Raw genomic sequence first — 27,694 nt, 5'->3', positions numbered from 1 at the left:
TTGATACTTTGAAATTTCTTATTGTAAGTGTCTTTGTTGCTTGTAATTAGAACCCTTATGGAATGATTGCTTCTCAGAGGTGTCTTCCAGATATAGCTGGTCTTTAGGTTTTGAGTCTCTAATGACTCTGAGGCTGTCTCATTTTCATTATACCAGGAAGGACAACTGATTAGATCAATCAGAACTCCTTAGCCCAAGTGATACAATCAGCAACACCATAACATCAAGTATATCTTAGAAAATGACAATTTGTGAAAGTTATTAATCTATCACCTTTAACTGTGTGAATTAAATCAAAATCGAGGACCAACCCAACATATGTTTATAGTGAATAAATTCTTCAATATAGCAACTTTACCCTTTGGGATGGGGAATTAGAAAGAGTTGGGGAGGGAGGGATAGATAGGTAGAAGGATAGGGGAAGGTTAGCAGTGAGGCCAGAGGATACAGGCAAGAGAAGAAAAAGAGAATAAAAGAAAAATAAAGAAGAAATCCAAAATAGGGCCAGAACAGGAACAAAAAGGGAGATGGAGAACAATGTGGGACAGCAAGAGAGCAAGTGTGTGAGAGAGAGAAAGGAAAGAGAAAAGAAAGAAAAAAAAGAAGAGAAAAATAAAAATTTGAAAAGAGTAGAAAAAAAAAGCCAAAAAACTCAATAATAATAATTTTGAAAATAACAAAAAATGAAAATGAAGGACCTCCTTCAGGGTATGTCTCTGCTGTCACAATAGACAACGTGGGCAGCAGTGTGCAGATATAAGTCAGTGAGTCTCAGCAAGCCAGTCACAGACCCGTGGGATTCAGGCAAATTTCTGGTGGCAAGTCCCAAGTTGAGCTCCCTGTCCTCATATAGAACTCTGCAAGGTTGTACTGCAGGTTCCATCTGCCCTTCCTCTGAAGATAGTCCAGGTTCTGATGGTAAGTGATGATCCCTCCAACTTACCCAGTACAGTGGTGTGGTGTTTTCTGTGTCTTTCTAGTGTGGAACCAGGTAGCAGTACAGCCAGGAGGCCAGAGGGGGGGGAGGCGGGGAGCGGAACGCCGCCATGGGCGTGGCCAGTGGGGAGAAGTCCTCGTTAACTTTCTGTCTGGTCCCCGCCTGTGTGCATGGAGCGCCTGTGTGCATGGAGCGGGTTGGATGGAGCGGGGGTTCTGGCGGCCTGGGACCTTGGGCTCTCCCTCGTTACCCTTAATTTGAATTAAAGATTGCACTAGGAAGAAATATAAAACCCCTTGAGACTAGAGCCTTTTAGGGCCTACTATCAGGGCATACGCACAGTAAATGAGCCATGCATTTTTCTTCTATCAAATTACAATAGGATTTATTAATCTTATGTCAATACACTGTCCATTAAATTTCACCCAACAAGTTGGAGATAGCCACAAGTACTTTGATCTGTAGTGAGAAAAAAGAATCATTTTTCCAAGGAAAGAACAAAAAGATTGTACATCATTTGGAGAACTATTTCATCTATGTTCAAACTCAGATGTAGGTATATCTCTGATAGTATCTATTTATGCTCTTGTGTAAGTTCAGCATGAAAGAAGTTCATATACAACACATTAACAATAGCTTCTTTTTGGACAATAAATGCTTTTTCCTTTAAAAAAAAATTGGGCAAACTTAAATTAGTACTCAAAAATTTAAGTTGTTATCATTCTTATATTTCTTTTATTTGGATTTAAATGTTACTTATCATTATTTGATTGTTTGATTTAAATATTACTTAATTCTTTAAATTCATTTATTATTAAGGAAAAGAAAATATCCAGGCCTGCCAACTTAGCCACAATCAATCCTGGGAATATGATTTATACTTCATCTTTGCTCTTAAGGAAGTGCCTCCTAAACACTCTTTGAATTTTGCATCCATTTCTTGGCTCTGAGCTTCACTGAACCAGTTTTTCCAGTCACCAACTTCACCTACAACACATAAAGCAGAGTAGACCCAGACATCTGTTAGAATATTTCTTCTTGGGCCAGGGATGTAGCTCAGTGGTAACGTGCCTGCCTGGCAATCACGTTCAATTCCTGGTACCCATCCCCCCAAAAGAATATTTCTTCTTGATTTTACCAGCCTCCCCCAATTTTACCCTTTTTTGGGTGCAATATTTCACTTTTAAGTATGAGAATGGACACATAAAAATTTGTCTTAACTTCCCCTCACCCAACACAAGCAAGCAGGTCCACACGAGGCACTTAGTACCTCCCAACACAAGGGCACGACCATCCACCAACTCCGAGCCAGCTCTACATTTTGTTTCCCCTTGGCATGGGGCAGCAGAGAACTGGAAGGACCAACTGACTTGATCCTAGATGAGGACGTCTGGGGAGAAAAGGTAAACCTAGAAAGCCAGCAAACTCAGGGAGAAAGTACAGACCTGGCCAGTGACTCCAAGGACTCCAGTGTTACCCTCACAAAGTGATGGGGTGGGAGACAACCACAGGAGACTACTGAAGAGAGGGAGTGAGCCAGGCATAGAGTCTGACCCCATACCCCAAGAAGTGTAAGCTCAGGCTGGAAAGGACATGGCCCTGCACTTAGTAGGGAGAAACTAGACCCCATGTGTGTTGACGTTAAGTGCAAAAGTCAGCTTGAACCCAAGCCCTGTGGCCTATATCCAGCAGAGACCAGAGGGTTCATTGAGTTTGCCATCTATGTGAGCAAGGACATGTCTTGGCTTAAATGGTGACCACAGTGTGGGGTGAATGGACTGAGGGCCTATGATACAGGAGGGAATCTCAAAAACCCATATGCCCTAAAGTTAGATGGAAAAATAGTGATGGGCTAGATTCCAAGTCTGCAGATCCTGGAAAGAAACTACTCATTCAGAAACATAGAGGAATTTTTTCTCTGACTCAATCCTTTTTTAATTTTAAAAAATTATTCTTTTCTTTCCTTCATTAGGTTTTTTTGGGTTGGGGGGTTTTCTCCTTTTGACCTTTTTTCTCCTTTAGTTTCTTTTCTCTTTTCCCCTTTCAACTGTTTTCTCTTTCTTCTTAATCATTCTCTTATTTACTATATTTTGCTCTTTTTCTTTTTTCTTCATTTTCTTGTTTGCACTTTCCTTCAACTGTTTTCTAAAACTATTAGTTTCCTCTTACTCCTCAATAAGACCCCCTACCTCACTTTTCTGTCCTTCTCATATCCCACTGATTAATTTTAAAAATTTTACTTTTCTCATTCTCCAGCTTTCCACCCTCTCTACCTTTCCTACTATACCTACTAAACTTTATGAATCTCTAGACAGCTAGTTAACTTCATGCTATTACTATTGAATACTGTTTTATTTTAGTAGAGGCAAAGTTGCTCCATTTAGTAGATCTTTACTGTAGGTCAATATTTTGTTTGTTTTAGTGCTCATACTATAATTATAGATCTTTTTTCTATGCTTAAATGTGGTACATTACTGGTCCTTAGGGTTTATCAGCATTCTATACTGTAACTATACTATAACTGATGCTGATTCATTACAATAGTCACGGTGACATAGTTGTTGCTATTAATTGGTTTTCTTGGGATGCCAATATCTACTGCCTTGGGACCATTAACAATACTGCAGCCCATTCCTGAAGAAGTGGGTGCTAGGCAAATACACTGCAACTTTTCATGCCAAGTAAACAGAGGTTGTTGAATCCTGGGACAGAAGCAAAGGCTGATAGTAAGCCATGCCCAGATGACACCACTGAAAAATAGGTATTAACTAAAGTGGTCTCCATAAGCTTTTCACTATAATCAATCCCAAAGCTTCAACACACACATGCACACAACAACAGCAACAACAACAACAACAACAAGAAAGATGAGAACACAGGGCAAAAAAGTACCTCCAAAACCTCTCAACTCCCCTAAAGCTGATCCATGAGGAATCAAAAGGGAGAAAACCAAAGGCCACATAGCCAAATTGTTAGAAATGATATCAGAGGGGAAATCAAAAAAGATCAAGAAGGGATTTGGCAAGCACATAGAAGATATAAGTAAACAGATAATGGGCCAAATAAACAAAATAATTAACAAGTCTACAGAAGACACTAATAAAAAGCTAGCAGAGCCATACAAAATAAAGCAAAACATGAATGTCCAGCATAGAAGAGAATTAAAGGCTCAAAAAAGAAGTTTGGGAGATTAAAAATTCTACCAAGAGTATGGAGAGCAGAAGTGACCAATGTGAGGACAGAGTGTCAGAACTAGAAAATAGGACTGTTATCAGTGACAAGTTAATGAGAGACACCTTAGAAACAAGAGACATGAAAAAGAGATCCAACAGCTCCGACATGATACAAAGAAAACTAATGTAAGATTTAATTGGAATTACTGAAAAATCAGTAGACAGTATAAATGCCATAAAAAACTGTTTGCTAAAATAATAGCAGAAAATTTTCCAAATAAAGGAAAATAACCTAGCATACAGATAATTGAGGCATATAGAACTCCAAAAAAACAACAATCAGAAAAGATTGTTGATGTGTCATAGTCACACGACACATCATAGACAAAATCCTGGAAGTCCAGCACAAGAACAGAATTTTAAAAGCAATTAGAGAAAAGCAACAAATCACTTATGAAGGTAAACCCATTGGAATTACAGCAGATTTCTGAACACAAACCTCAAAGATAAGGAGAGCTTGAAGTGACATGTTTGGTTTTTTTTTGTTAAATTCTTTTATTGGTACATTGTAGGTATACAACACAATTACATTTCTCATTGGGAATTGTACCTTTACATAATGCATCTTGGTTCTTATTTTTTCCCCATTCCTAGGCCTCCCTTCACCCCCTCCACCCTTCCCTATTTACAAAGACTTTATTTCCATTTTTTCCATTTCTCAGCATTTTTTCTTTCCCTTCTTTCCTTTCCCCTGCCCCTCCCACTACCCCTACCCCTTTGGACCTTTTCTTCCTATTTTGCATTATCGATTATTCATTCTAATCATTGGTACATTTTAGGTATATAATATAATGACATTCACCATTGGAAATTTGCACCTTTACATAATCTCTCTTGGTTCTTATTTTTCACCTTCCCTTCAACCCCTTCATTCCTCCCTATTTACAAAGATTTTGTTCCTATTTTTCCATTTTCTCATATTCCATTCCCTTCTTTCCTTTCCCTACCCCTCCCACTTCCTTCCCCTTTGCCCCTTTTCTTCCTATTTCACATTACCTATTATACATTTTAGTCCTTATTTACACTTTCAGTTTTTCACACCAGAGAAACTATTCAGTATTTATACATGTGTGTCCTATGTATTTCACTTAAGAGTATCACCTCAATGTGCATCCACTTAGCTATAAATGTCTCTAATTTCTCATTTTTTATGGCTGAATAGTACTCCATTTTATTTAAAAAAACCCCATATTTTCTTTACCCAGTCTCCAGTTGATGGTCATTTGGGCTGTTTCCAAGTTTTAGCTATCACAAACTATGCTGCTATGAACATGGGCGCACATATATCACTGTGGTATGATTCTTTTAATTCCTTGGGGAAGATCCCCAGCAGTGGAATAGTGGGGTCAAATGGGACTTCCAGTCCTAGTTCTTTGAGGTATCTCCATACTGATTTCCACAGTGGGTGCACCAGTCTACACTCTCACCAGCAGTGGAGCAGGGTTCCTCTTTCCCCACAGCCCCGCCAGCAATTGTTATTGGTTGATTTCATGATAGCAGCCATTCTTTCTGGAGTGAGGTGGAATCTCAGGGTTGTTTTCATTTGCATCTCTCGAATGACCAGTGATGTTGAACATTTTTTCATGTATTTATTTGTTATTTCTACTTCTTTGTGTGAGAAATGTCTGTTCATTTCAGATGCCCATTTTCGGATTGGATCTTTAAATTTGGGAGGTCTGATCTTTTTAAGTTCTTTATAGATTCTAGATAATAGACCTTTCTCTGAGGAACAGCAGGTGAAAATTTTTTCCCACATTGGGGGTTGTCTCTTCACACTGCTGGTGGTTTCTCTTGTTGTGCAGAAGCCTTTTAATAAGACGAGATCCCACTTGTTGATTGTTTGTGCTAGTTCATGGGAAACTGAGGTTTTGTTCATAAAATCTTTTCCTACACTGATGTCTTCAAGGGTTCTACCTAACCTCTGTTCCAACTGGTTCAGAGTTTCTATTTTAATATTTAGATCTTTAATCCATTTTCATTTTAGTTTAGTGTATGGCGAGAGATATAGGTCTAGTTTTAATCTTTGGCAAGTTGAAGCCCAATTTTTCCAGCACCATTTATTAAAGAGGCTATCTTTCCTCCAGTGAGGGTATTTGGCTCCTTTATCAAAGATGAGGTGGCTGAGTGTGTCTGGCATTGTTTCTGCATCTTCTAATCTGTTCCACTGGTCCTCAGATCTGTTTCTTTGCCAGTACCATGCTGTTTTCATCATAGTAGCTTTGTAGTGTAGTTGCAGGTTGGGGATTGTGATACTCCCTGCCATGTCTCTGTTACCTAGAATTGCTTTTGATATTCTGGGTCTCTTCTTGTTCCAAATGAATTTTTGGATTGTTTTCTCAAGGTCCACGAAGTATGCTGCTGGGATCTCAGTTGGAATTGCATTAAATCTATATAGCAGTTTTGGAAGTATGGCCATTTTCACTATATTAATCCTTCCTACCCAGGAGCAGGGGATGTCTGTCCATTTTCTGATATCATCTTCAATCTCTCTTTTCAGAGTGCCATAGCTTTCAGAGAAGAGGTCTTTGATTTCTTTCGTTAGGTTGATTCCTAAATATTTCAGTTTTTTGGATGCTATTGTGAAATGAATTATTTGCCCTATTTCTCTATCAGTGAGCCTGTCATTCATGTAGAGGAAAGCTATTGATTTTTGTGTGTTGACCTTGTAACCAGCTACTTGACTGAATTTGGTTATTAAATCTAGAAGACTTTTGGTGGAGTTCTTGGGGTCTTTTACATAGAGTATCATGTCATGTACAAATAATGACAATTTGACTTCATTTCCTATCTTTATTCCTTTTATTTCTTTCTCTTGTCTAATTGCTGTGGCTAATGTTTCCAGAACTATATTGAACAAGAGTGGTGATAGTGGACATCCTTGTCTTGTTCCTGATTTTAGTGTGAAGGATTTCAGTTTTTGACCATTTAGTATGATATTGGCTGTTGGTTTTTCATAGATGGCTTTTATCAGTTTGAGGTAGAGACCATCTATTCCAATTTTTGTAGGGTTTTTATCATAAGTGCATGTTGGATTTTGTCAAATGCTTTTTCTGCGTCTATGGAGATAATCATATGGTTTTTGTCCTTGGCTCTATTGATATAGTGTATTACTCTGATTGATTTGCATATATTGAACCATCCCTGCATCCCTGGGATGAATCCCACTTGATCAGAGTGTATGATCTTCTTGATGATCTTCTGGATTCTTTTTGCCATTATCTTATTAAGGATTTTTGCATCTATGTTCATTAGTGAGATTGGCCTATAGTTCTCCTTTTCGGTTGGGTTTTTCTCTGCTTTGAGGATCAAGGTGATGCTTGCTTCCAGGAATGAATTTGGGAGTATTGCTTCCCTTTCAATTTCATTGAAGAGTTTAAACAGTAGTGGTAGCAGTTCCTCTCTAAATGTCTTGTAGAATTCAGCAGTGAAGCCGTCAGGGCCCAGGCTTTTCTTAGTTGATAAGTTTTTAATTACCTTTTCAATTTCACTGGTTGATATTGGGTTGTTCAGAAATTTTAGGTCTTCTTCGTTCAACTTTGTTAATTCATATGTATCTGGGAATCTGTCCATTTCTTCTGTGTTGTCCATCTTATTGGCGTATAGGTTCTGGAAGCAAGCAAGGTATGGATGATCCTCTGGATTTCTGCTGGGTCTGTTGTAGTTTCACCCTTTTCATTCCTAATTGCATGGATTTGGGCCTTTTCTTTCCTTTTTCTGATAAGGTTGGCTAAGGGTTTGTCAATTTTGTTGATTCTTTTGAAGAACCAACTCCTGGCTTCATTGATTTTTTGTATCATTCTCTTAGTCTCCATTGCATTGATTTCTCCTCTGATCTTTATAATTTCCTCCCTTGTATGAGCTCTGGGGTTGTCCTGCTGTTCTTTTTCTGGAAGCTTGAGGTTAAGCATCAGGTTGTTTAATTGGGCTCATTCTGTTTTCCTAATATGCATATTCACTGCTATGAATTTCCCTCGTAAGACTGCTTTCATTGTGTCCCATAGATTCTGATATGTTGTATTGTCATTGTCATTTAATTGAAGGAACTGTCTGATTTCTTCTTTAATTTCCTCTGTGACCCACTGGTTATTCAGCAGTGTGTTGTTCAATTTCCACATGTTTATGAAATTTTTTGAGTTTCTTTTGCTATGGATTTCCAATTTCATTGCACTCTGGTCTGATAATATACAGGGGATAACTTCAATTCCTTTGCACTTACTTAAACATGTTCTATGTGTGAGTATGTGGTCTATTTTTGAGAATGACCCATGTCCAGCTGAGAAGAATGTGTATTCTGATTTTGTGGGGTGGAAGACTCTAAACATCTGTTAAGTTCATTTGTTCAAGAGTTTGATTGAGTTCTAGTATTTCATTACTTTTTTTTGTCTAGTTGATCTAGCTATTTGTGACAGTGGGGTGTTGAGGTCCCTCACTACAGTTGTATTAGTGCATATATGACTTTTCATGTCTGTTAGTATTTGTTTTATATAGTTGGGTACACTAGTGTTTGGTGCATAGATATTTATGATTGTCATCTCTTCCTCTTGGATTCTTCCCTTTACAAGGAAGTACTGTCCTTCTTCATCTCTGTTAATCAGTGTTGGTTTGAAATCTACTTGATCTGCCAAGAGGATAGCTACTCCTGCTTTTTTTCGGGTTCCCATCACATGCAGTATTGTTTTCCACCCTTTAACTTTTAGTCTATGAGTTTCCTTTTGAATTAAGTGTGTTTCTTGTATGCAGCATATTGTTGGATTTTGCTTCTTGACCCATTCTGCCAGTCTATTTCTTTTGATTGGTGAATTGAGACCATTCACGTTGATGGTTATAACTGAAACATATTGACTTGTCATTGCCCTGACTTTTTCTTTTTTTTGGGTTCTCCCCCTTTACATTTAATTTCTTGTCATGCCAGATGGGTTCATTCTACTTTGCTTCCTGGGGTTGTGATCCTCAATGTCTGTTCCTAGGCTATTGTGTAAAATTCTTTGGAGGACTGGTTTGGTATTCACGAAGTTCCTAAGGTGCTCATTGTCATGAAAGTATCTTATTTCTCCATCCATTTTGAAAGATAGTTTTGCAGGGTACCTCAATCTGGGTTGGAGGGTGTTTTCTTTTAGGGCTTGGAATATGTCACTTCAAGCTCTTCCTGCCTTGATGATTTGTGTTGAGAAGTCTGCTGTGATTCTGATGGGCTTTCCCTTGTATGTGATTTGTTTCTTTTCCCTAACTGCTTGTAGAACTTTGTTCTTCTGTTGAGTTTCTGGAATCTTAACAATTACATGCCTATGTGTAGATTTTTTTTGATCAAGGCTATTTGGAGTCCTATATGCCTCACTTATCTGTATGTCAAGCTCTTTTCCCCTGCTTGGGAAGTTTTCTGCCATTATTTCTGTGAAGAGTTTTTTTATGTCATCTGCACTCTCCTGTTTCTTCTTTGACTCCAGTCAGTCTTATGTTGTTCTTCTTTGCATTGTCTAGCAGCTGCTGGATTGATTTCTCATGTTCCCTTACAATTTTGAAGCAATTTTTCTTTTCCTGGTCATTAATTGCAATCTTATCTTCTATACCTGAAATTCTGTCCTCACATTGGCTCATTCTGCTGTGTAGACTTTCAATGGAGTTTTTCATGTCCTGGAAATCTATTTGCATCTGTTTTGTGGATTCCATTTGTTTCCTATGTTGGGATTCCATCATGTTCCTGAGGTCCTCTCTAGATTTATTAATCATGTCTTGCACTAGGAGCACAATTTCTCCTGTTATCTGAGAAATTACTTCTGATTTCATTTTTTCCAGATTAGGCTTGAATCCTAACTCTCTTGTTTATTAGCTATATGACAATAGAAAGTAATATCCCTAAACTTTGGATCCATTTCCTACATTTGTAAAATTAAGGATTTTATGCCCTTTTTGTGACAAAATTTAATGCCAACAGTCTTTAATATGTGGCAGATATCCACTGTTTGCTGACATCCTTGTCACATGTACTGCCTTCAAATCTTGTTCTAGTATATTTTCATTAAAAATTAAAATTTGAATGGGCAGTTCCTAAGCTTTATAATTATATATTTCCATAAGAACTGAAAACAATGAAATTCAGTAAAATCATCTCTGTCAGAGACGTCTAACTGCCTACCCAACATCCATTTTATTCTTCTTCCATATTAAAACCCTGATTTTAATTTGGTAATAATGTGTCCAGCTTAAAAGTAAAATCACATTTCTAACTACTGCTTCAGGGAGAGAGGTGATCAATGAAATGTTGGAAATTACTGAATAGGGCTTCTAGAAAGCTCTCTCCCATTTCACTCATTGAGCTAATATACATGATTCTTTCCCTTCTCCTACTTAGAATGTGAATGTTGTGGTGCAGCTCCAGCTGCTACCTTTCACAAGGTGTAAGATATGACAAGGTGACAAGGAGAAAGGTGGAACAAACAGGTAGAAGGAACAAGAAAATCATGTGGAGCTGCCACACAGCTCTGGACTACCTAGGTCCAGGCTTCTTATTAAGAAAGAGAAAAATATAATGCTGTCTTATTTAAGATAAAGTTATTTGGATTGTCTGTCATATGCAAAATCATTCCCTAATTGATACAATATCCCAAAAAACTTAAGCAAGTTTACCTTTGCAGAACAGGAAGGGGCCAACAGGGCCATGTGTCTTCTGAGATTTTTCTCGCATTGCTTGGAAGGTGCTCTGGGCAGAGATAGTTTGAATCTGCTCCCCAGTTAGAGAGAATTTTAAGAATTCAGCTATTTGTTTTATGCCAGTGTCCAGGTTCTGAAAACCAAAATTTTAAAAGATAAACATCTTTCCATGGGAATATGCTGGAGTAAAGACAGACTCTTAAGTCAGGGTGGATTTATTCACCCTAACTCCCTAGTTCACCTGCTTATCTCTCTTCAGTCTTACTTTGGTACTTTATAAGCAGATCAGGTATCAATGGAAGATGTTCTATACCCATTGTATTTTGTTGTTTTAATTTATGACTTTTATTTAGAATATAAATAATGATAGTAGCATGTCTTAGTTACTTTTTTCATTGCTGAGACATGCTACATGACACCCACAAGTTAAAGGAGGAAAGGTTTATTTCAGTTCACAGTTTCTAGAGGTTTCAGTCCATACTCGGCTGGCTCAAAGGCAGGGTAGCATGGCAGAGGGGCATTGCCAAGGAGAAATGGCCAATGGCAAAGCAGGCAGGAGGCAGCAAAGCAGCAAGGAGCAGCAGCAGCAGCCTGGCTTCCCTCTTTTCCCCTTATATTTCATCCAGGCTATAAATCTGTTGATTGGTGCCATACACAATCACAGTGGGGCTTCCATCATCTACACCCTGAACTATGTTAAACTCATTTAGTTATCACATACCATTAATCCCAATATCACACACCCTAGAGCCAGCCACCTTTGAAAAGCCCCATCTCTGAGTGCATGAGGCTTTGGGGAAATCTAGATACAGCCATAACAGAACAATTAGTAGGTTGGAATTTTACCTAGGATATTTATTGTATTGAAAAGCACTAGCCTGGATCAGCTGAGAAAATTAATGTATTTGTATGTGCTCATTTGAATTCTCTTTTCTCCAGAATCTGATCTGTAGCTAATGCTTAATTCTACCAAGAAAGTCTAATTTTTAGAATCATAAAATGAAGGAACCTTGAAAACTATCTTGTCTAACTGCCTTTGTAAATTGCAAACCACCCAACACTGTGCCTGACTAATGGGGATTCATAAATCTTCTAGAACAGTTCCTTAAACCATTTTCTACAAAACACTAGTAAATATTTCTTAAAATCTTAAAATAGTTAAAATATGTCATAGGGGAAAGAAAAGGAGGAGGGAAAATTGAAATCAAATACATTTAGAATTCTTCAGATTAAACAAAGATTAAGATTATTTTTTACTGTACCTCTCAAGAGTCTTTAATATACCAAGATAGAATGTGACTCTCTAGAGGAGCTGGCTATATAATGCCATACTGCCTAAATCTATTTGTATAAACAACCCCTTTCCAATCCCCAAGAATTATTAACTGGTTTTCTACAGAGCATAAGTTTCGGAAAGATTTTTCTAAACTAGAGAGAAAACTAAGCTAGAATGCTCTTCCATGCTGTATAAATGCATCCTATAAGCAGGAATAATGATTCAATTATGCTTACCTTCTAAAAGAGTGTCATAGGAAACTGGTTTTAACTCAACCTAGGAAGCATTTGACATAGTCTCTTCTCTAACATACTTTCTTCAGTGGTGATCCGGGACTTTGGTTTTCCTCCTACCTCACTAACCACACCTTCAGTCTCCTCTGCTGATTCATCTCTTTTCCCATACTCTCTATTGGAGTGCTCCAGTGCTCAATTCTTGGTCATCTTCTCTATCTGTATACCTGGGCATGTATCTCATAGATTTAAATGCATCTGTGTGTCAAGGATTCCCAAATTTTATCTACAGTCTGTAATGTTCTCCACTGAAGATTTTTATACTCAACTGACTACTTGACCTTTTCATATGGATGACAAATAAACATTTTCAACACTGCATCTAGAACCAATCTCCTCATTTCCACCAAAGTCCTGCTTCACATAGCATCACCTCCTAATCAATGAATGGCAACTCAGCTCTTACACTTGGTCAATAATATTAAAATCTTATTTGACTCCTCTCTCTCTCTCACTACCTCTCCTCCATCCAATCTGGCAGCAAACCTATTGGCTCTTCCTTCAAAATTTATCCAGAAGTCAGCCACTTCTTGTCACCTGCATTGTCCTTCTTGCTCTGGGTCACCATTTTCCCTGGTGTAGACTAGCACAGTAGCCTTTCTGCAGGTCTCCCTGAGATATTATTGCTCCAATCCACTCTTCAACACCACCATTAAATACACATTACCTCCTGTCACTCTTCTGCTCAAATACTACAATGCCTTCCCATATCACTTAGCATGAAAGCCAGACTCATTTCATTGGCCTGCCGCAACATTCCTTATGCCTCATTCTGCCCTCATTGGCAATGCTGTCTTGGTTTACTCTTACTGGCCGAGGCGAGGCACATCTGCTTCCTTGCTGCACCTCAGTTACACCAGGGACGCCTACCTTAGGGCCTTTGCACCAGTTGGTTTCCTCCACCCAGAATGCTCTTCCCGCAGTTACTAATTTGGCTCCCTCTCTCACTTTCTTTAAATTGTTACCTAAATCACATCCACTTAATGGGAACATCTCACGCCATCCTATTTTATACTGAGATTTGTCCACCAATTCCTCGCCCTTTGGCATTCCCAATTTTCCTTTACAGCTATGCTGCTTCTTTCTTCTCACATACCATATACATTTTACATTTTGTTGCATCTGTTATTTATCATTCTGGTTTTTTTTTTTTTTTTGGTACTGGGGAACCAGGACTTTCGAACTCAGGATCTTGCTTGCTCTTCTTGCAAGGCAGGCATGCTGCCACGGAGCTAAATCCCTGGTCCTGTTATTTATCATTCTGGCTCCCTGCTTTCTCCAGCTAGAAGGGAAGCTCATCCAGAGAGGTGAACTGTCTGGTTTATTCATAGACTTACCACATGGGCCTAAAACAGTGCTAAGAAGTCTCCCACTCAATGTTTGTTAAGTGAACAAAAAATTTTTAAAAGAACATTTATTGGCTAAAAAGCACTTCACAACCAAGTGCATGTTTAATTAAATCATCTGAGACTTATTTATTTTTTCCACTGTTAATGGAAAACTTTGGCCTATCCACAATAAAAGGAAAATATAATAGTTACCATTAAGTTGCTAAGCTTTATTTTTATTTCTGTTAAATAAACAATCTAAGCATATATACGGGGCTGGATTTTTTTCAAATACTGTGCTGCATATCTGGAATATTTTTAAGTTGAACACCATATTTTTTCATACTACAACCAGACATTATAAGTAATACTTTATGTAGTAGTTTATAATAAATTTTTTTCTAGAATCTAAATAGTCACAGTCTCACCTCTTTCAGGTCTTCATATAATATGAGCTTGACATTTTCATCATCAAGATGTTTGTTCCAGTTAATTGCAAAATCAAAATAGCTTCCCCAAGAAACTAAAACACAGGGAGGAAAACTTCATAAGGAATTTTACATAACTGAGGTAAAAATGATAGATGGTTAAATTTATGCTATAAAATATAAATTATGCATATATGTATATGCTCACACAAGATCTGTTTATAAGTTATTACAAATCCCTGTACCAAAAGAGGTGATATATACCAGTTCCATTGTTCAATTTCTATTTTCTTATCTTCTCGAACAGTTTCCTTAAATAGCAAAAGTAAAGAAATTGTGAAAATTATTTGAGAAAAAGTACAAGACAGCTGGGTGTGGTGGTGTAGGCCTGTAATCCCAGAAGTTGGGAGGCTGAGGCAAGAGGAGTTGCAGGAGGATCACCACACAAGTTCAAGGCCAGCCTGGACTGTATCATGAGTTCAAGACCAGCCTGAACTACACAGCAAGACCCTGTCTCAAAAAAAAAAACAAACCACCAAACAAACAAAAAACTACAAGACATTCATGAAAACAAGGGACTAATAATGAATGATACATGAAAACTGACAAAGATAATACCAGACAGAAAGAAATTATGAGGAAGACATTATCTACACCAGCATTGTCCAAAAAAATATAACACAAGCCTATACATGTGATTTAAAAGAGCAAAAGATACAGGTAAAATTACTTTTAATATTTTACGTTATTTGCTGGGCATGGTGGAAGACATTTGTAATCTTAGCACTGGGCTGAGACAGGAGGAACTCTGAGTTCAAGGCCAGCCTGGGCTACATAGTGAGTTCAAGGCCAGTCTGAATTACAGAATAAGACTCTGTCTCAAAAAAATTTTTTTTTTACTTTATTTAACCTAATATGTCCAAAAATGTTATCATTTATCATAATCATAATCATTAATAAAACATAATGATCTTATGTTGCTATTAGCAATACTTGGTATGTGTTTAGACAACATAAAACTTACTTTTGCAAAAGCATATTCACACATCCGACTTAGTAAAAATAACTGAATTGAGTACTCGTTTTAAAATTTCTATCAACTAAAATTAAATAAAATTGAAGATTTAGCTCCTCAATTACAATAGTCATATTTCAAAGGCTCAGTTACTACACATGGTTAGAGGCTACCACATTGGACACTGCAGATCTAGACATTAACTGTGTTGTTTATGAGCTGTGTGACTCTGAATAACTCCTTAAGCCTTTCTCCCCCTTACTGTCCTCATCTGTAAAATGGGGTCATTATAGCTGTTGTAGTGACACATGCATGTAGTCCCAGCACTCTGGCAGGCTGGGGTAGAAGGACTGCAAATTCAACCCCAGCTCATGTTTACATTTTAGTTCTACTACTTAATGCCTATGTGACCTTTCTTTGCCTTTATTTCTTTCCTTATGAAATGGGGATAATAATAGCATTATCCTCAGAGGGTCCTTGTGAGAATTAAAATTAAGTACCGGGATTTATCCTAGTGCCTGGAATATGATAAAATGCTGCATCTTATCATTGCCAATCAATTCATTAGGTAGAAAGAATGTATTCCCTAATGTAAATTTTCCCCTCTAACAACTTTCTTGTCATTTAATGTCTTGTGTTATTACTGGAGTGGCATTTCAGATTTGCCTTAACTGTCTCTGAACAGTCTTAGTGAAGAGTCAGGGGACAAACCAAAACATTCGTAATGGCGCTTCATAGGTACTTTCTACGGGCTTTCTTTCTTCAACCCCTATATTTAATTTTTGCTTGGGAGCCAACACTACATCCGGTGTCCGTGCATATGAGATATTGTGAATTTGATCACCTTTAATGTGCTCTTTTCAAACTGCAACATTTATATATGCAATGGAATGCTACTCAGTCTTTAGAAAGAAGAATATCCTGCCATTTGCATCAACATGACACACACACAAAATGCTACATAAGCTCATTTATATGTAGAGCCTAAAAAGAAAGTTAAATGCATAGAAAGGGAGTAGGGTGTTGTTTTTCAGGGGTGAGGAAGGGGAAGGAATGGGAAGATGTAGGTTAAAGGGTACAAACTTGTAGTGATACAGTTTTTCATTATTTATGAATAAATTTACAGATCTTACATACAGCATCAAGACTACAGTTAATAATATGGTACACCTAAAATTTGCTAAAAGAGTAGATTTTTGGTGTTCTCTCTACACACATAAAAAGGCCATGCTAGTGTGCTTGACTGTAATAATCACTTCACTGTACATATGTAGTGAAAACATCTTGTGCACACAAATATACACGATAAAAAAGGGACTTTTTTTGAAAAAAGAAAAGTGGTTTCTTGGAGTGAACTGATAACAGCTTCTCCGCTCTGGGGTCATCTGTCATCAATTCTACCATCGACTACACTGTAATTGCTCAAAGCTGCCACTAATTTATTTGGGTTATTTATCGCCATCTGGCTGCTATTCTGAGAAGCAGAATTACTTATGAGCAGTGGAACAACTGGCAATCGATTTAACTTTTTTGCTTAGTTTCCTCATCTGTGAACAGGGACTTTACTTACAGTTTGCTATGAGACTTAAGTGAAATCATGCATATATAACACCTAATTTAGTACCCAAAGAAGTACTAGGCACTCACAAAATTGTGGTTTTCAATAACCAGAGATTAACATGGTCTAATAAAAACTCATTTCCTTTCTGGCAAACAAATGTCTTAGGTGTAGTTGCTCAGAGGCAGGGTTTTTAAGAACTTTTTGGTTTTTAATCATTGTGTTACACAATGACTTAAGGGAAAAGAACCAGAAATGCCTTTCTCTGTGACTCTGTTAAAAGTCTTTTTGTCCCACATCTGTTCTAAACCCACACAATATTCATAGTTAACACATAAATTGTTCAGATTATTTTAAAAAGCATTGTAATTATTTGGTGCACAGAACTAGTGTTGTCATAACATCTATTTAATGTAATTTTTGTTTCCTGGATATGTATTTCTTTCTTTACCCCAAAGTACCGTTGAGTTTCATGTTTAGGCAGTTATCTATTGAAGTAAGAATTCTTTTACCGACAGCTGTACCTTGTCCTTTCATGAACTGTTTGAAGAATTCATCCCAGGAGGCATAGCTTGGAATATCGGGAACATCATTGTGGAAATGAAAAAAAGATACTGCCGTATCTTTAGGGTTTCAAAATATCACCAATATCTAGGGAGCAAAAACTAAGTTAATTTATTTACATCTGTGTTTTAAAATTTTGAAAAGTGAAAGGGTGAACAATATCAATATAACAGTAATAACAGAATAACAGAAAGAGAGATGGGGAAATCTAGGGAGAATGGAGGAAGAAGGAAAAGAAGATGGATGTTATAACTGAGGACTTTTGCTAGTTATGAGTTTACATAGTAGAAAGGCATATGTGTAGGAAATATAAAAAAAAAGAAAAACAAAGCAACGTGTTAGGATAGTCATAGGTATACAATCTGAAAGGTTAACATCACAAATGAAATAAAAATGTTAAGGATGAGAGAAATGAGGTTTAGAGTTTGTGAGAGAAAATGACAAGGCCACGTTTGAGGGGACATAAATGAAGCAGACCTCTAGGAAAAGTGGGAAAGGAACACTAAGGAGCAAACTGATGAGGGTGTGCTTTGAGAGTTGTCACATATTGACATGCCAATGTTCTATGGACCTTTTATAAAGGAATATATTTTTAAAGTGAATATATTGCAATGTACTGTGAACTTGTAGTGTGCTTTTAAACATCAGTGTTTGTACAGTGTAAGTAAATCATGGAAATAAAATTATTTAATTTTAAAAAAGAGCAAACTGAAACCCAAGAGAACTGAAAGATTGGAGGAGAGTACATGGCTGCTCCACATGAGTTCAGACTTCTGCTCTGATGCTTTCTAATCAAACCGAGGAAATGCAAGACATGTTACTGAGCACATTAGTGAGCTCTGAGGATTCTGAAATAACACAGAAGAGGTCAGATGACTGAAAACAGGAAGGATTCATTTTGCTTTCAGAACACGGAAGACACAGATTTTTCAAAGTTCAGTTATGAGTCTACAGATTTGAGGTCACACAGAGGAGGAAGCAGTGACCAGCACAGGGCAACAAGGATCCTCTAAGAACACGTCCCTGCTGACTAACACCAGGATTTCTTGGAAAATCATTTCGAGATTAGTAGATTGAGTGGTGTTTAATTTCTTCTGTGAAAAAGGGAAGAAGCAGAAGCTATTAGGCATATCAAACGGACTGGATACTCAAATGCAAAGGCTGAATAATGAATGTAGACCTGCTTAGAGGGTTTTGTCTTGAGGGAACCATAGTTAATTTCATGTGTGATTGAAGTAAAGATACAGTGCTATTTTTTTTTTACCAAATTCATAGATAACATGAAATGGAGAGGGGATTTCGATCTCAAAACATTTGTGCTGTGAAGAAACGAACTAAAACTAACAGAAACAAATTTAATGGGGTTAAATGGGTTTGGGTCTTGACTTTAAGCCCTGATCTAAAATTCACCCTTCCTCCAACCCAAATATGGTACTTCTTGCCATTTGAAAGTATACTTAATTTACAATTTCACAGACATGAACTTGAAATGAAATGTGAGGACCAATTGGCGGTTATGTGGACAAATCTCCAGAACGCACCTCTTACCCTTCTGTTGCTCCTTCTTTGCCCTGATGTTCTTGTGAAAGTGGTACTCTTCATAAGCCTGCATGCTGCAGCTTAAATGGTTTATGAATTACTTCAGCTCAGTTTCTTATAGAATCATTGAGTCTCGTTCATTAAGAGAGCAGCTTAGATTTGTGATTATGTTAACTGCATTAAAAGGGGGAAATTATATGTTAAAGTGTTATTTCTGATTTTTTAGATTCTCTACATAAGGAAAACTGAGCTGTCCAAGGCTAGTTTAGGAAATAAAGGCATTCCTTTATAATAGGAGGTGCTCAGTCTTGATCAAGACAACCACTTAGAGGAATTCAAACCCCTTAATGGGCATTACAGTGACAATGTTTAAGGTGTTTCCAAGTTCTGGGCTCCTAGGATTCTTGTACCATGGCCACAAGGTTGCTATTTTTGGTACATCTTAGGTATAAAATATGATGACATTCATCACTGGGAATTTGTACCTTTACATGTTATATCTTGGCTCTTCTTATTATTTTTTGGGGGAGTACCAGGGATCAAACTTGGGACTTTGCACTTGCCAGGCAGGCGGTAGAACCACTGAGCTAAATCCCCAGTTTGGTTCTTATTTTTAAGGTTGCTATTTTTAAGTCCCTACTTCCCTAATGTTTTCCTTCCTACTCTTTCTTTTCTTGTCCTTTATTTCTACCTCTTAGCATTGGGAATTAACACATCTGTTTTCTTCCTTTGCCTTTCTTTGCTGTGTCTTCATTATTCTCTCATTATTTGTTGTGGTATTTGAGAGTTTAAGCCTTGATTTTAACTCATTCTTGTCCATTTCTTCTGAGACGGAGAAAATAGGTACCAAGAAATAAGGAGTGAGGCAGGAGAGTAGGGGACAGAAAACAAAAATGCCTGGTTAAAAGTCAGTAATCATACGACATACATTGACACTGATCGATGAAACAAGATTTTTAAACAAGTGATAAGAACAGCCAAAGCACAGACGGTTTTGTATGCATGACATAAATTTTTTTATATGTGAAATGCCAAAAAAAATAATTTCAATTCTCAGGCAAAGAGTGCTCACCAGAAAGAACCAACAGAAAAAGTTTATTCATCTTATTCTGTCATATTCTTTTGTTAAACACTCTGAATATCTCAGTGAAATCTATAAATTATAAAACCATTATAAAACACTGTACATTCCATTCTTTGCCTATGTTTTATACACTAGTTGAAAATGTCTTTGACTCGGGTACATTGTAGCATATACAGCAAATATATCTGAAGAAACAATAAAAGAAATGGGAAATCTTGCATTTACTTAATTCTGTGATGAGGAGCAAACTCATCATGTACTTCAAAGAGCCACTATCTAGAGGCCTGGGAACGTTGCTCAGTGGTAGAGCACTTGCCTACCATGAGTGAGGCGTTGGGTTCAATCCCTACCATAGTGCCGTACACACATACAAAAGCTGATATTTATTTGTTTATTTATTTATTTATTTATTTATTTATTTATTTATTTATTTTTGGGTACCAGGGATTGAACTCAGGACCTTGTGCTTGCGAGGCAGGCAGCGGAACCACTGAGCTAAATCCCCAGCCCCAAAGCCAATATTTACATACAAAAATGAAAAATTCAAATATCAGTAGGAAGGGACACTTACCTTGGCTTTGTTCTTCAAGATGAACCGAGGTAATTTGTCATAATGGAGGTGTGTTGTTAAAATCCTTGGTGATGGAAAATGTTTCATTCTCTTAAAAATATATACAATAAGGTGACATAGAGTGTGTGTGGTGAATCACCTCTAAATATGGTGTCTAAATGGCGGCTTCAAGTATTGCTATCACTATTTCTTTTCCCCTTGCTGCCCCTCCTATTTTTCTAGCTGAGGAATGAAGAATCAGAAATAAACAATTCATCAAACTCTCTTCTTGAATCCCGCTTACCATTTATCAACATCTTTTTTCCATTATGGGGTTTTCTTTGGTCTTTTCCCATCATTATATGAAATCTATTTTGTTCAAAACAGCTCATAATCTGCAATTCAATCTTCCACTTATTTGGATCTCTTCAATATTCAAGGTCTTTAACAGAAATAGTCAAATCTTCCCAGTTTCTGTGAATCTATTTTTAACATCTAGATTTTTTGGCCTACTAATTTCCATGTAATGAAGTATCCCAGCAGAACCTAAAAGTTCCTGGTCACTTAAATATCTGAGAAATATTTTACAAGAGAAATTCATGTCAGTCTGAGGACTATGACGTGATTGATACTATTTTTACTGATTTTTTATTTTTATTTTTTGCAGTACTGGGGATCAAACTCAGGACCTCACACATGCTAAGCAGGTACTCTACCACTGAGATGAGTTACATGTCCAGTCCTCTACTGATACTTTTTTAAATGAAGTTTTTAATTTAATTTTCCAGGGTAAAAGGCTTTATCTTAAATTCAATCCTTTAGAATATGTTATGTGGGGAAGTAAGGGTTCACATTTTTCAATCTCATATTTGTAGAGGTCACAAGTACTGAGTCACAGCTACAGCACACTCATTTCAAGTGATAAAATGATATTTAAGCATCTATAGCCAGCTGTTCCATAAAAACATACTGGCGATCTCAACTCAAGCAAGGGGATAAAAAATGAGACTTAGGGCCAGGGATTTAGCTCAGTGGTTCCGCCGCCTGCCTTGCAAGCACAAGGTATGGAGTTCGATCCCCAGTACTAAAAAAAAAAAAAATGAGACTTAAAGAATAAAAAGTAGTTTAAAGCAATGATACGGGTCCAAGTGTTGATTAGTAGGGATATCTGATTTATATAAAATTATACTTTTTAGTATTTGAAGTACTTTTACATTCATGCACAGCCGTCCTTTCAGGCAGATATCAGAACCCCCATTTTGGAGATTAAGAATAGGCTTTGAGGTTTTAAATGCTTTTTACAAACTCACACAGGCAGTAATTTTCAGATTACATTATAGAGTACTGTTTCTACTAAACCACATGGCCCAAAATCATATTATGATACGTGAGAAATCGCAGTTACTAAAAGGCTTAGAAAAATATCCAAAGGAAAATGGAAGTTAACTGTCATGAAACTAAATATGTAATACTATCTTCTTGAAAATATATGATAGCCAACTGTAAACAATGTAAAGACCAACTACTATACTGTGCTTATAGAAAATATGTGCATTCTAGAAGTTTTCTGTAAACTGGATTGCTATTTAAAAATAAAGGACACATTGCATAGAAAAGTACCTTTGTTCCTAGATGTAATGAAATTACAACTAAAATACAAAAACAAGACTTTAAAGTATCTGAAAAAAATGAACATTTCTAATTAAACATTTCAAAACCCAAAATACTATACGGACTTAGGCCTTTATCCAGAAACCCTAGAGCTAAGAATTTTTGCCTCCTTCACTTGGTCCAACATTTTAAAGTTAATTTACGTGTTTCTAGGAGAGTTCATTGGCTTTGAAAGTCATTTCGATTTTTTTTTTTTTTGGTACCGGGGATCAAACTTAGATCTTTTTTACTAAAACTGGAAATTCCTTGAACAGGAAGTACAACTTTGCCTTTCACAAAGCTAAGAGTTAGACTGCAAGTTTCTAAAGACAGAAGCAATGCTTTGCTTTATATCTGCACTGCAAGAGTCAATGAGACAAAAAGAACCCTGGCTTAGGAACAGTAACACCAAGTTTTCCAAGAGGACAGAGGTTCCAAGGGTACTAGGTGGGTGCTAGTTAAGTCTTGGCATGTCAAAATCTTGATCAAGAATAAAATGGGCTGGGGTTTTAGCTCAGTGGCACCACGCATGCCTCACAAGCACAAGGTCGTCTGTTTGATCCCTGGTTCAAAAAAAAAGAATAAAAACTGTTCCCAACATCAGTAAGCAATACCACAGGACATTCCCTACTTATAAATGGCTTATGTTACAAAGTATTGTTTGAGATAACTTGTTTGGAAATTAAAATAGACTTTCTGGAGATACAATCCCATAAATAATGAGAAAACTTACGTCAGCATCCCAAACTATGTTTCAATCATAAGATAAAAACAAAGGCAAATACTGTACAATATGAAAAATTACATCAGAAATGTAAATAACAAGTAAAAGGGCCCATAACCCATGATATAATAAGGTGTTTTTTTTCTTTTTCTTTTTTGATATCAGGGATTGAATTCGGGACCTTTTGCTTGCGAGGCAGGCGCAGTGCCACTGAGCTAAATTCCCGGCCCCCGTGATAAGGTTTTAAAAGAGGGATTGGGAAGCTGGACAAATATTAGCATCATTTCTGAAGGTGAAGTTAGGATTCTTCTTAAGAGAAATTTCTCACCTAAGAAGAGACTTTTTAAAACTCCTAGCCACCAGTCCTGCCTGCATGTGTGAGACTGTCCTGACTCAGCCTCCATTAGGTGTGCTTAGGCCCAGATGGTCCTCGCAAGTGTGGAACCCAAGGTGCTTATGTGGCTTCTGGCCCTTCTGATGTCTCCCAAGAGTCCTTTGTTGCCAACCAGATCCAGGATTCAGTGGTTGCTTTCCCTCGCCCGGCCCCCAAATCCCTCAATATCTCCTTCACTCACACTGTGCTTTTCTGCTACTTTGGCGCAGTCCATGGAAACAAGCTTCCTTCCACCTAGGTTCTAACTTTTATGTTTGTATTTTTCATCAGGCCAACTGTCATGGTCATTTTCCAGAAGCTGTCTCTTAAGTCCCAATCCAGTGGCTTCTTTCATAGTAACTGGGTTCCGTCTGCCTGTGGGGAATGCTGGTGTGAGCACTTCTGAAAGCTTTATGGAGAGGTGGCCCCTGAATGGAGCCCACTCTCTCCAGTGCGTGCGTGCGTGCGTGCGTGCGTGCGTGCGTGTGTGTGTTCCTCCTCCCTCCTACTCCATCCAAGTACTAGGACCCTGGGTCAGGTTCTCCCTCCTACCCCTCTATTGCCTTCCCTGGGGAGGAAGCAGAAGATCCTGCATCACACCTAAGTCCCAGTTAGTTCTGTTGGGAGGGTAATAGCCTATGGTAAAGCAAATAATTACAAGTAGGGCTGCCTGTTAATATTTTTTCACACACATCAGTGACTTGATTTCTTAGTTACTATTTATTTGGTCCTACTTACCCTTCACACACACACAAAAGTCATACTTGAGATAGGGAGATAAAAAATAATGGGGATGTAAAAAGGAGTTAAGATGAGTTATTTACATGGCCAATTCCCTATGATGACTGTAATTATTCAGTACTGGGAACATGTACTAATAAAAATAAAAATTGAAAAAAAAGACTCATTAGGAAAGGGCATTCCTACTAGCATTCTTCCTATGTCTCTTTCTTCAGAGATAACACTTTTTTGTTTTGTTTTGTTTCAGTTCATTTTTTGAGATTGTTCAACTGACTTTCTCCCTTACTTAGAAAAGAAGAACAACAATGTTATAAAGAGTAGTTTTTAAGAGCTCATATCAGAAAGCTTGGGTTCAAATTTGGCTGGCACTTCACCTTGGGCAAATCTTTAAATTTTCTTTTGGGAATGGTTTTGTGATAAAAATACGTTAATATCTGAAAACTTTGGAGGCTAAGGTAAGCACATATTAAACTGCAATAATTATAAGTATTACACTTTCTGAATTTCACACTAAATCTCTGAAATGGAAGAAATCTTTCTATGTTAATTTGCTGTAACTTTAAAGGCTGTTTGTACTAACCTCATATTTTTCCGAGTCTCCACATTCAAGAACCGGGAATTCTGGATATTCATATCTTTTTTTAGAAACAGTAAATATTAATTCACTGACAATGTGGAGAATCCAGTTTGAGCCTATAAGAAAAACCAGAAAATTAAAGCTCACTAAAGAGTTTGAATAACAAAAACACGTTACTTTAGCGTGTACATAATGAAAAAGTTACATCCTCAATGTGTACATTTAGTTATTCTGTGTTTGAAATAGCTGAGCTATGGAAACAGTTTTGCATAAAACAATATTTACTTTTTGATGGGGGGCAGTGTTAGGGAACAAACCCAGGCATGCCAGGCAAGCAGTTTACCACTGAGCTACATTCCCTAGTTCAGCATTTACTTAAACATTAGTGTAAAATCTAATTTACCTTAAAACCTGAATTATTTTATCTCTCAAATTGCCTCCTTTAACAAGAAGTAATGATTCTTTCTGAATCTAGACTATGTTCCTTATTGAACAATGTTATGTTCTAGAAATAGTTTTCTTATTAATGATCACCTATGTAATACTATCTTTGGTTAATGAATATTTTGAATATTTTCTACAGGAGTGCATGCACTTTTTTCTTCTGCTTTGGTGTATTAAAGATTCAGCCTAGGGCCTTATGCATGGTAGGTATGTGTGCTACCACTGAGCTACACCCCCAGTCCCAGAGTGCACAGTTTTGACCATACATATATAATTGTAACAAATATTACATTATATATATACATATAAATAAAATTGGTTAAGAGAGGAAAATGTCAAATGAAGCTGGCTTTAGCAAGCAACACTTAAATAGTCAAAAGTAGATCATGTGAAATAGGATAATTTAGATTCTTAACGTCTTCTCCTCTGTTGACGGAGGACCTTTGTAAAAATTATTTGAGAAACTGGAGGATTGATGTTTTATCCTAAAAAATAATCCATTACATGGAAATCGTCATATAAATGATAGAAAAAGCCACATTTTTATCTTCAAATATCAAGATGAAAATTTCTATGACTATCAGGCTCAGTGGCAACTGGACTCCCTGACTCCATATTTCATCTTTCCAGACCCACTTCCATTTCCTTTTGCCATCCATCCTCCACTGTATTCTTTCTACATAGATATCTCCCAGACACTGGGGTTTTCATTCTAGCACTTCCAGCAGTCTCTTTTACAATCTATATACGTAACCATTGTAGAAGTGGTCCTCCACGGATTTCCAGCTAGCTTCAGGCAGAGGTGAAGCACCTCTGTCCCAATTTGGTCTCACACCCTCCCCAAACCAGTAAGTAGGAAAAGTCCACTTAAAGGAAATGTTATTTACCACACTTTGGGTAGGATGCTAGCACAATGTCATTGCTTCTGGCTTCGAAAGTCTCCAGCGCTTGGAAAGTTTCGGAGGTACACATGGTGAGTGGGTAAGGAATCCCCTCATAGGTGAAAAATAAGTGAGAAAGTGCAGTTTCTTTTGATTTTTCTAAAGCATCATCAAGGTACTCAATAAATTTGGACTTAGCCATGCTGACTCCCTGCTAATGAATCTGCTTCGTGGTTGTCCAGGTGCACTGACTGCTTTTAATGGAGTCTTTCAGAAGCTAGAATAAAAAGCTCCTCCCACTCACACGAAAAAGAAATTATTTAATGCTCATCCACCTCATTCCCTTTCACATACCATTCTCTGAAAAAAAGGGAGCCACAGGTGCAAAACAAGCTGAGGATCCTGGAATATTACCTCAAGGGCTGATTATGTTACCTCTTAGACAACCCACTTGATAAAAGTAAGAATAAAATCTCCTAATAGAAGATTAATAGACATTAGATATCTAACAAGTAGATATTTATTTGAATCAGGCACATGATTTTCCTATTAGCCATTCACAAGTGAAACCTCAGTTTTCTTCTTGGTTGGCAGCTTTCCACACACATCCTACACAATATGACAAGGAAACTATGGGGTTGTAAGGTAATGGAGTGAGGTGGAAAAGCACCCCAATCTGGGGGCAAACCTGGGCATCAGGCTTAGATCTGTCACTTACTGGCTCAATATATTTAGAGATATCTTTGTTACCTATTTCACAATAGGGCTGTGTGGTTCATAGAACTGCTTCGTGAGGTGGGAAGCTCAATACAGTGGGGTCCTCAGCCCTCTGAGCTCAGCTCCCTGCTGGGCAAGGTCTGTAGATGAGATGCCCACCCTTACAACAGTCTCCCCAGCAGCCAATCTTCCCTTTTCCCTTGGGGAAGTTGGGTTATAATTCCTGCCTCCCTTGCAGCTTAATGTGGCTCTGGACTAGTGGGAAGCGGGGAAGTGAGCCTTAGCTAGGTGTCCAACTTCCAGGTCTTCTCTTTAAGGCAGGAAGTTGATGCTTTTCCAGTTTTGCTCTATCCCCTTTCCCACATCTGGCCAGCAGACATGATGCTTGAGAGGTAGACTTGGTAATTTGGAGAAAAATATCATTTCAGGTGATAGTAGACCCACAAAACAGAGGAAATTGGGACACTGGGCAACCTTTGGATATAGTTCTCTCATCCCATGATCCACACCGATAACAAACTTCCTTCTGAATTGTATTTGAAAGAGTACATTTGTTTGAGCTGCTGATTTGTTGGAGTCTCTCTGTTACACCAGTGTAATCTATACCCTATCTAGTATGCTTTTTGGGTCAAAATTTACTCTTTGACCTCTTTTAAGTAACATTTCCATAAACATAGGCTGTACTTTTCTTATTTCTTTCCCACTCTATTCTTCATATAGTGCTTCTTATCAGGCATTTCCTCCCTGACCCCCAAAACATTATGTTTTACTATATTCAATCTTCAATAACATAACAGTAGCTGGTTAAGAGGTTAATCTAGTTAGGCATAATTGCCTAGCTGTATAGTCATTTATGGCTTAAAATAGTAGCTGGCATCATTGAGACTTGCATGTACTGCTAAGATTATATGAATGGGGCCAGGGATTTAGCTCAGTGGTTCTGGCGCCTGCCTTGCAAGCACAAGTTCCCGGGTTTGATTCCCGGTACCAAAAAAAAAAAAAAAAGATTATATGAATGATTTAATAGACCTGTGACACGAGTGTCACTTTGTTACCTTTTTACAGGGGGTTGACTGAGGCCCATAAAGGCAAAGTAACTAGTCAGCTCTTGGAGGAACTGGGTTTGGAAAGCTG

At 37.5% G+C, this 27,694-nt stretch overlaps 2 protein-coding genes across 6 annotated transcripts in view; one reads left to right on the top strand and one right to left on the bottom strand.

Moving 5' to 3' along the window:
- Cebpzos (CEBPZ opposite strand) overlaps positions 1–27,694 on the top strand; it is a 69,273-nt gene that overhangs the window by 19,110 nt on the left and 22,469 nt on the right. The gene's annotated exons all lie outside the window — the stretch shown is intronic.
- On the bottom strand, positions 939–26,045 carry Sult6b1 (sulfotransferase family 6B member 1). The gene is given in 7 exon segments (XM_004921057.3): positions 939–1,924; positions 10,795–10,951; positions 14,144–14,238; positions 17,241–17,367; positions 20,475–20,564; positions 24,522–24,634; positions 25,850–26,045. Coding segments are annotated over 7 exon segments (909 nt in total). The 3' UTR covers positions 939–1,793.

The sequence above is a fragment of the Heterocephalus glaber genome, unplaced genomic scaffold (genome assembly GCF_053883595.1).
Source record: "Heterocephalus glaber isolate CG9 unplaced genomic scaffold, H.glaber_assembly_v1.0 deba00001457, whole genome shotgun sequence".
Classification (NCBI taxonomy): domain Eukaryota; kingdom Metazoa; phylum Chordata; class Mammalia; order Rodentia; family Bathyergidae; genus Heterocephalus; species Heterocephalus glaber.
Note: the sequence above shows the minus strand (reverse complement) of the source record. Positions and strands in the feature narration are given on the sequence as shown.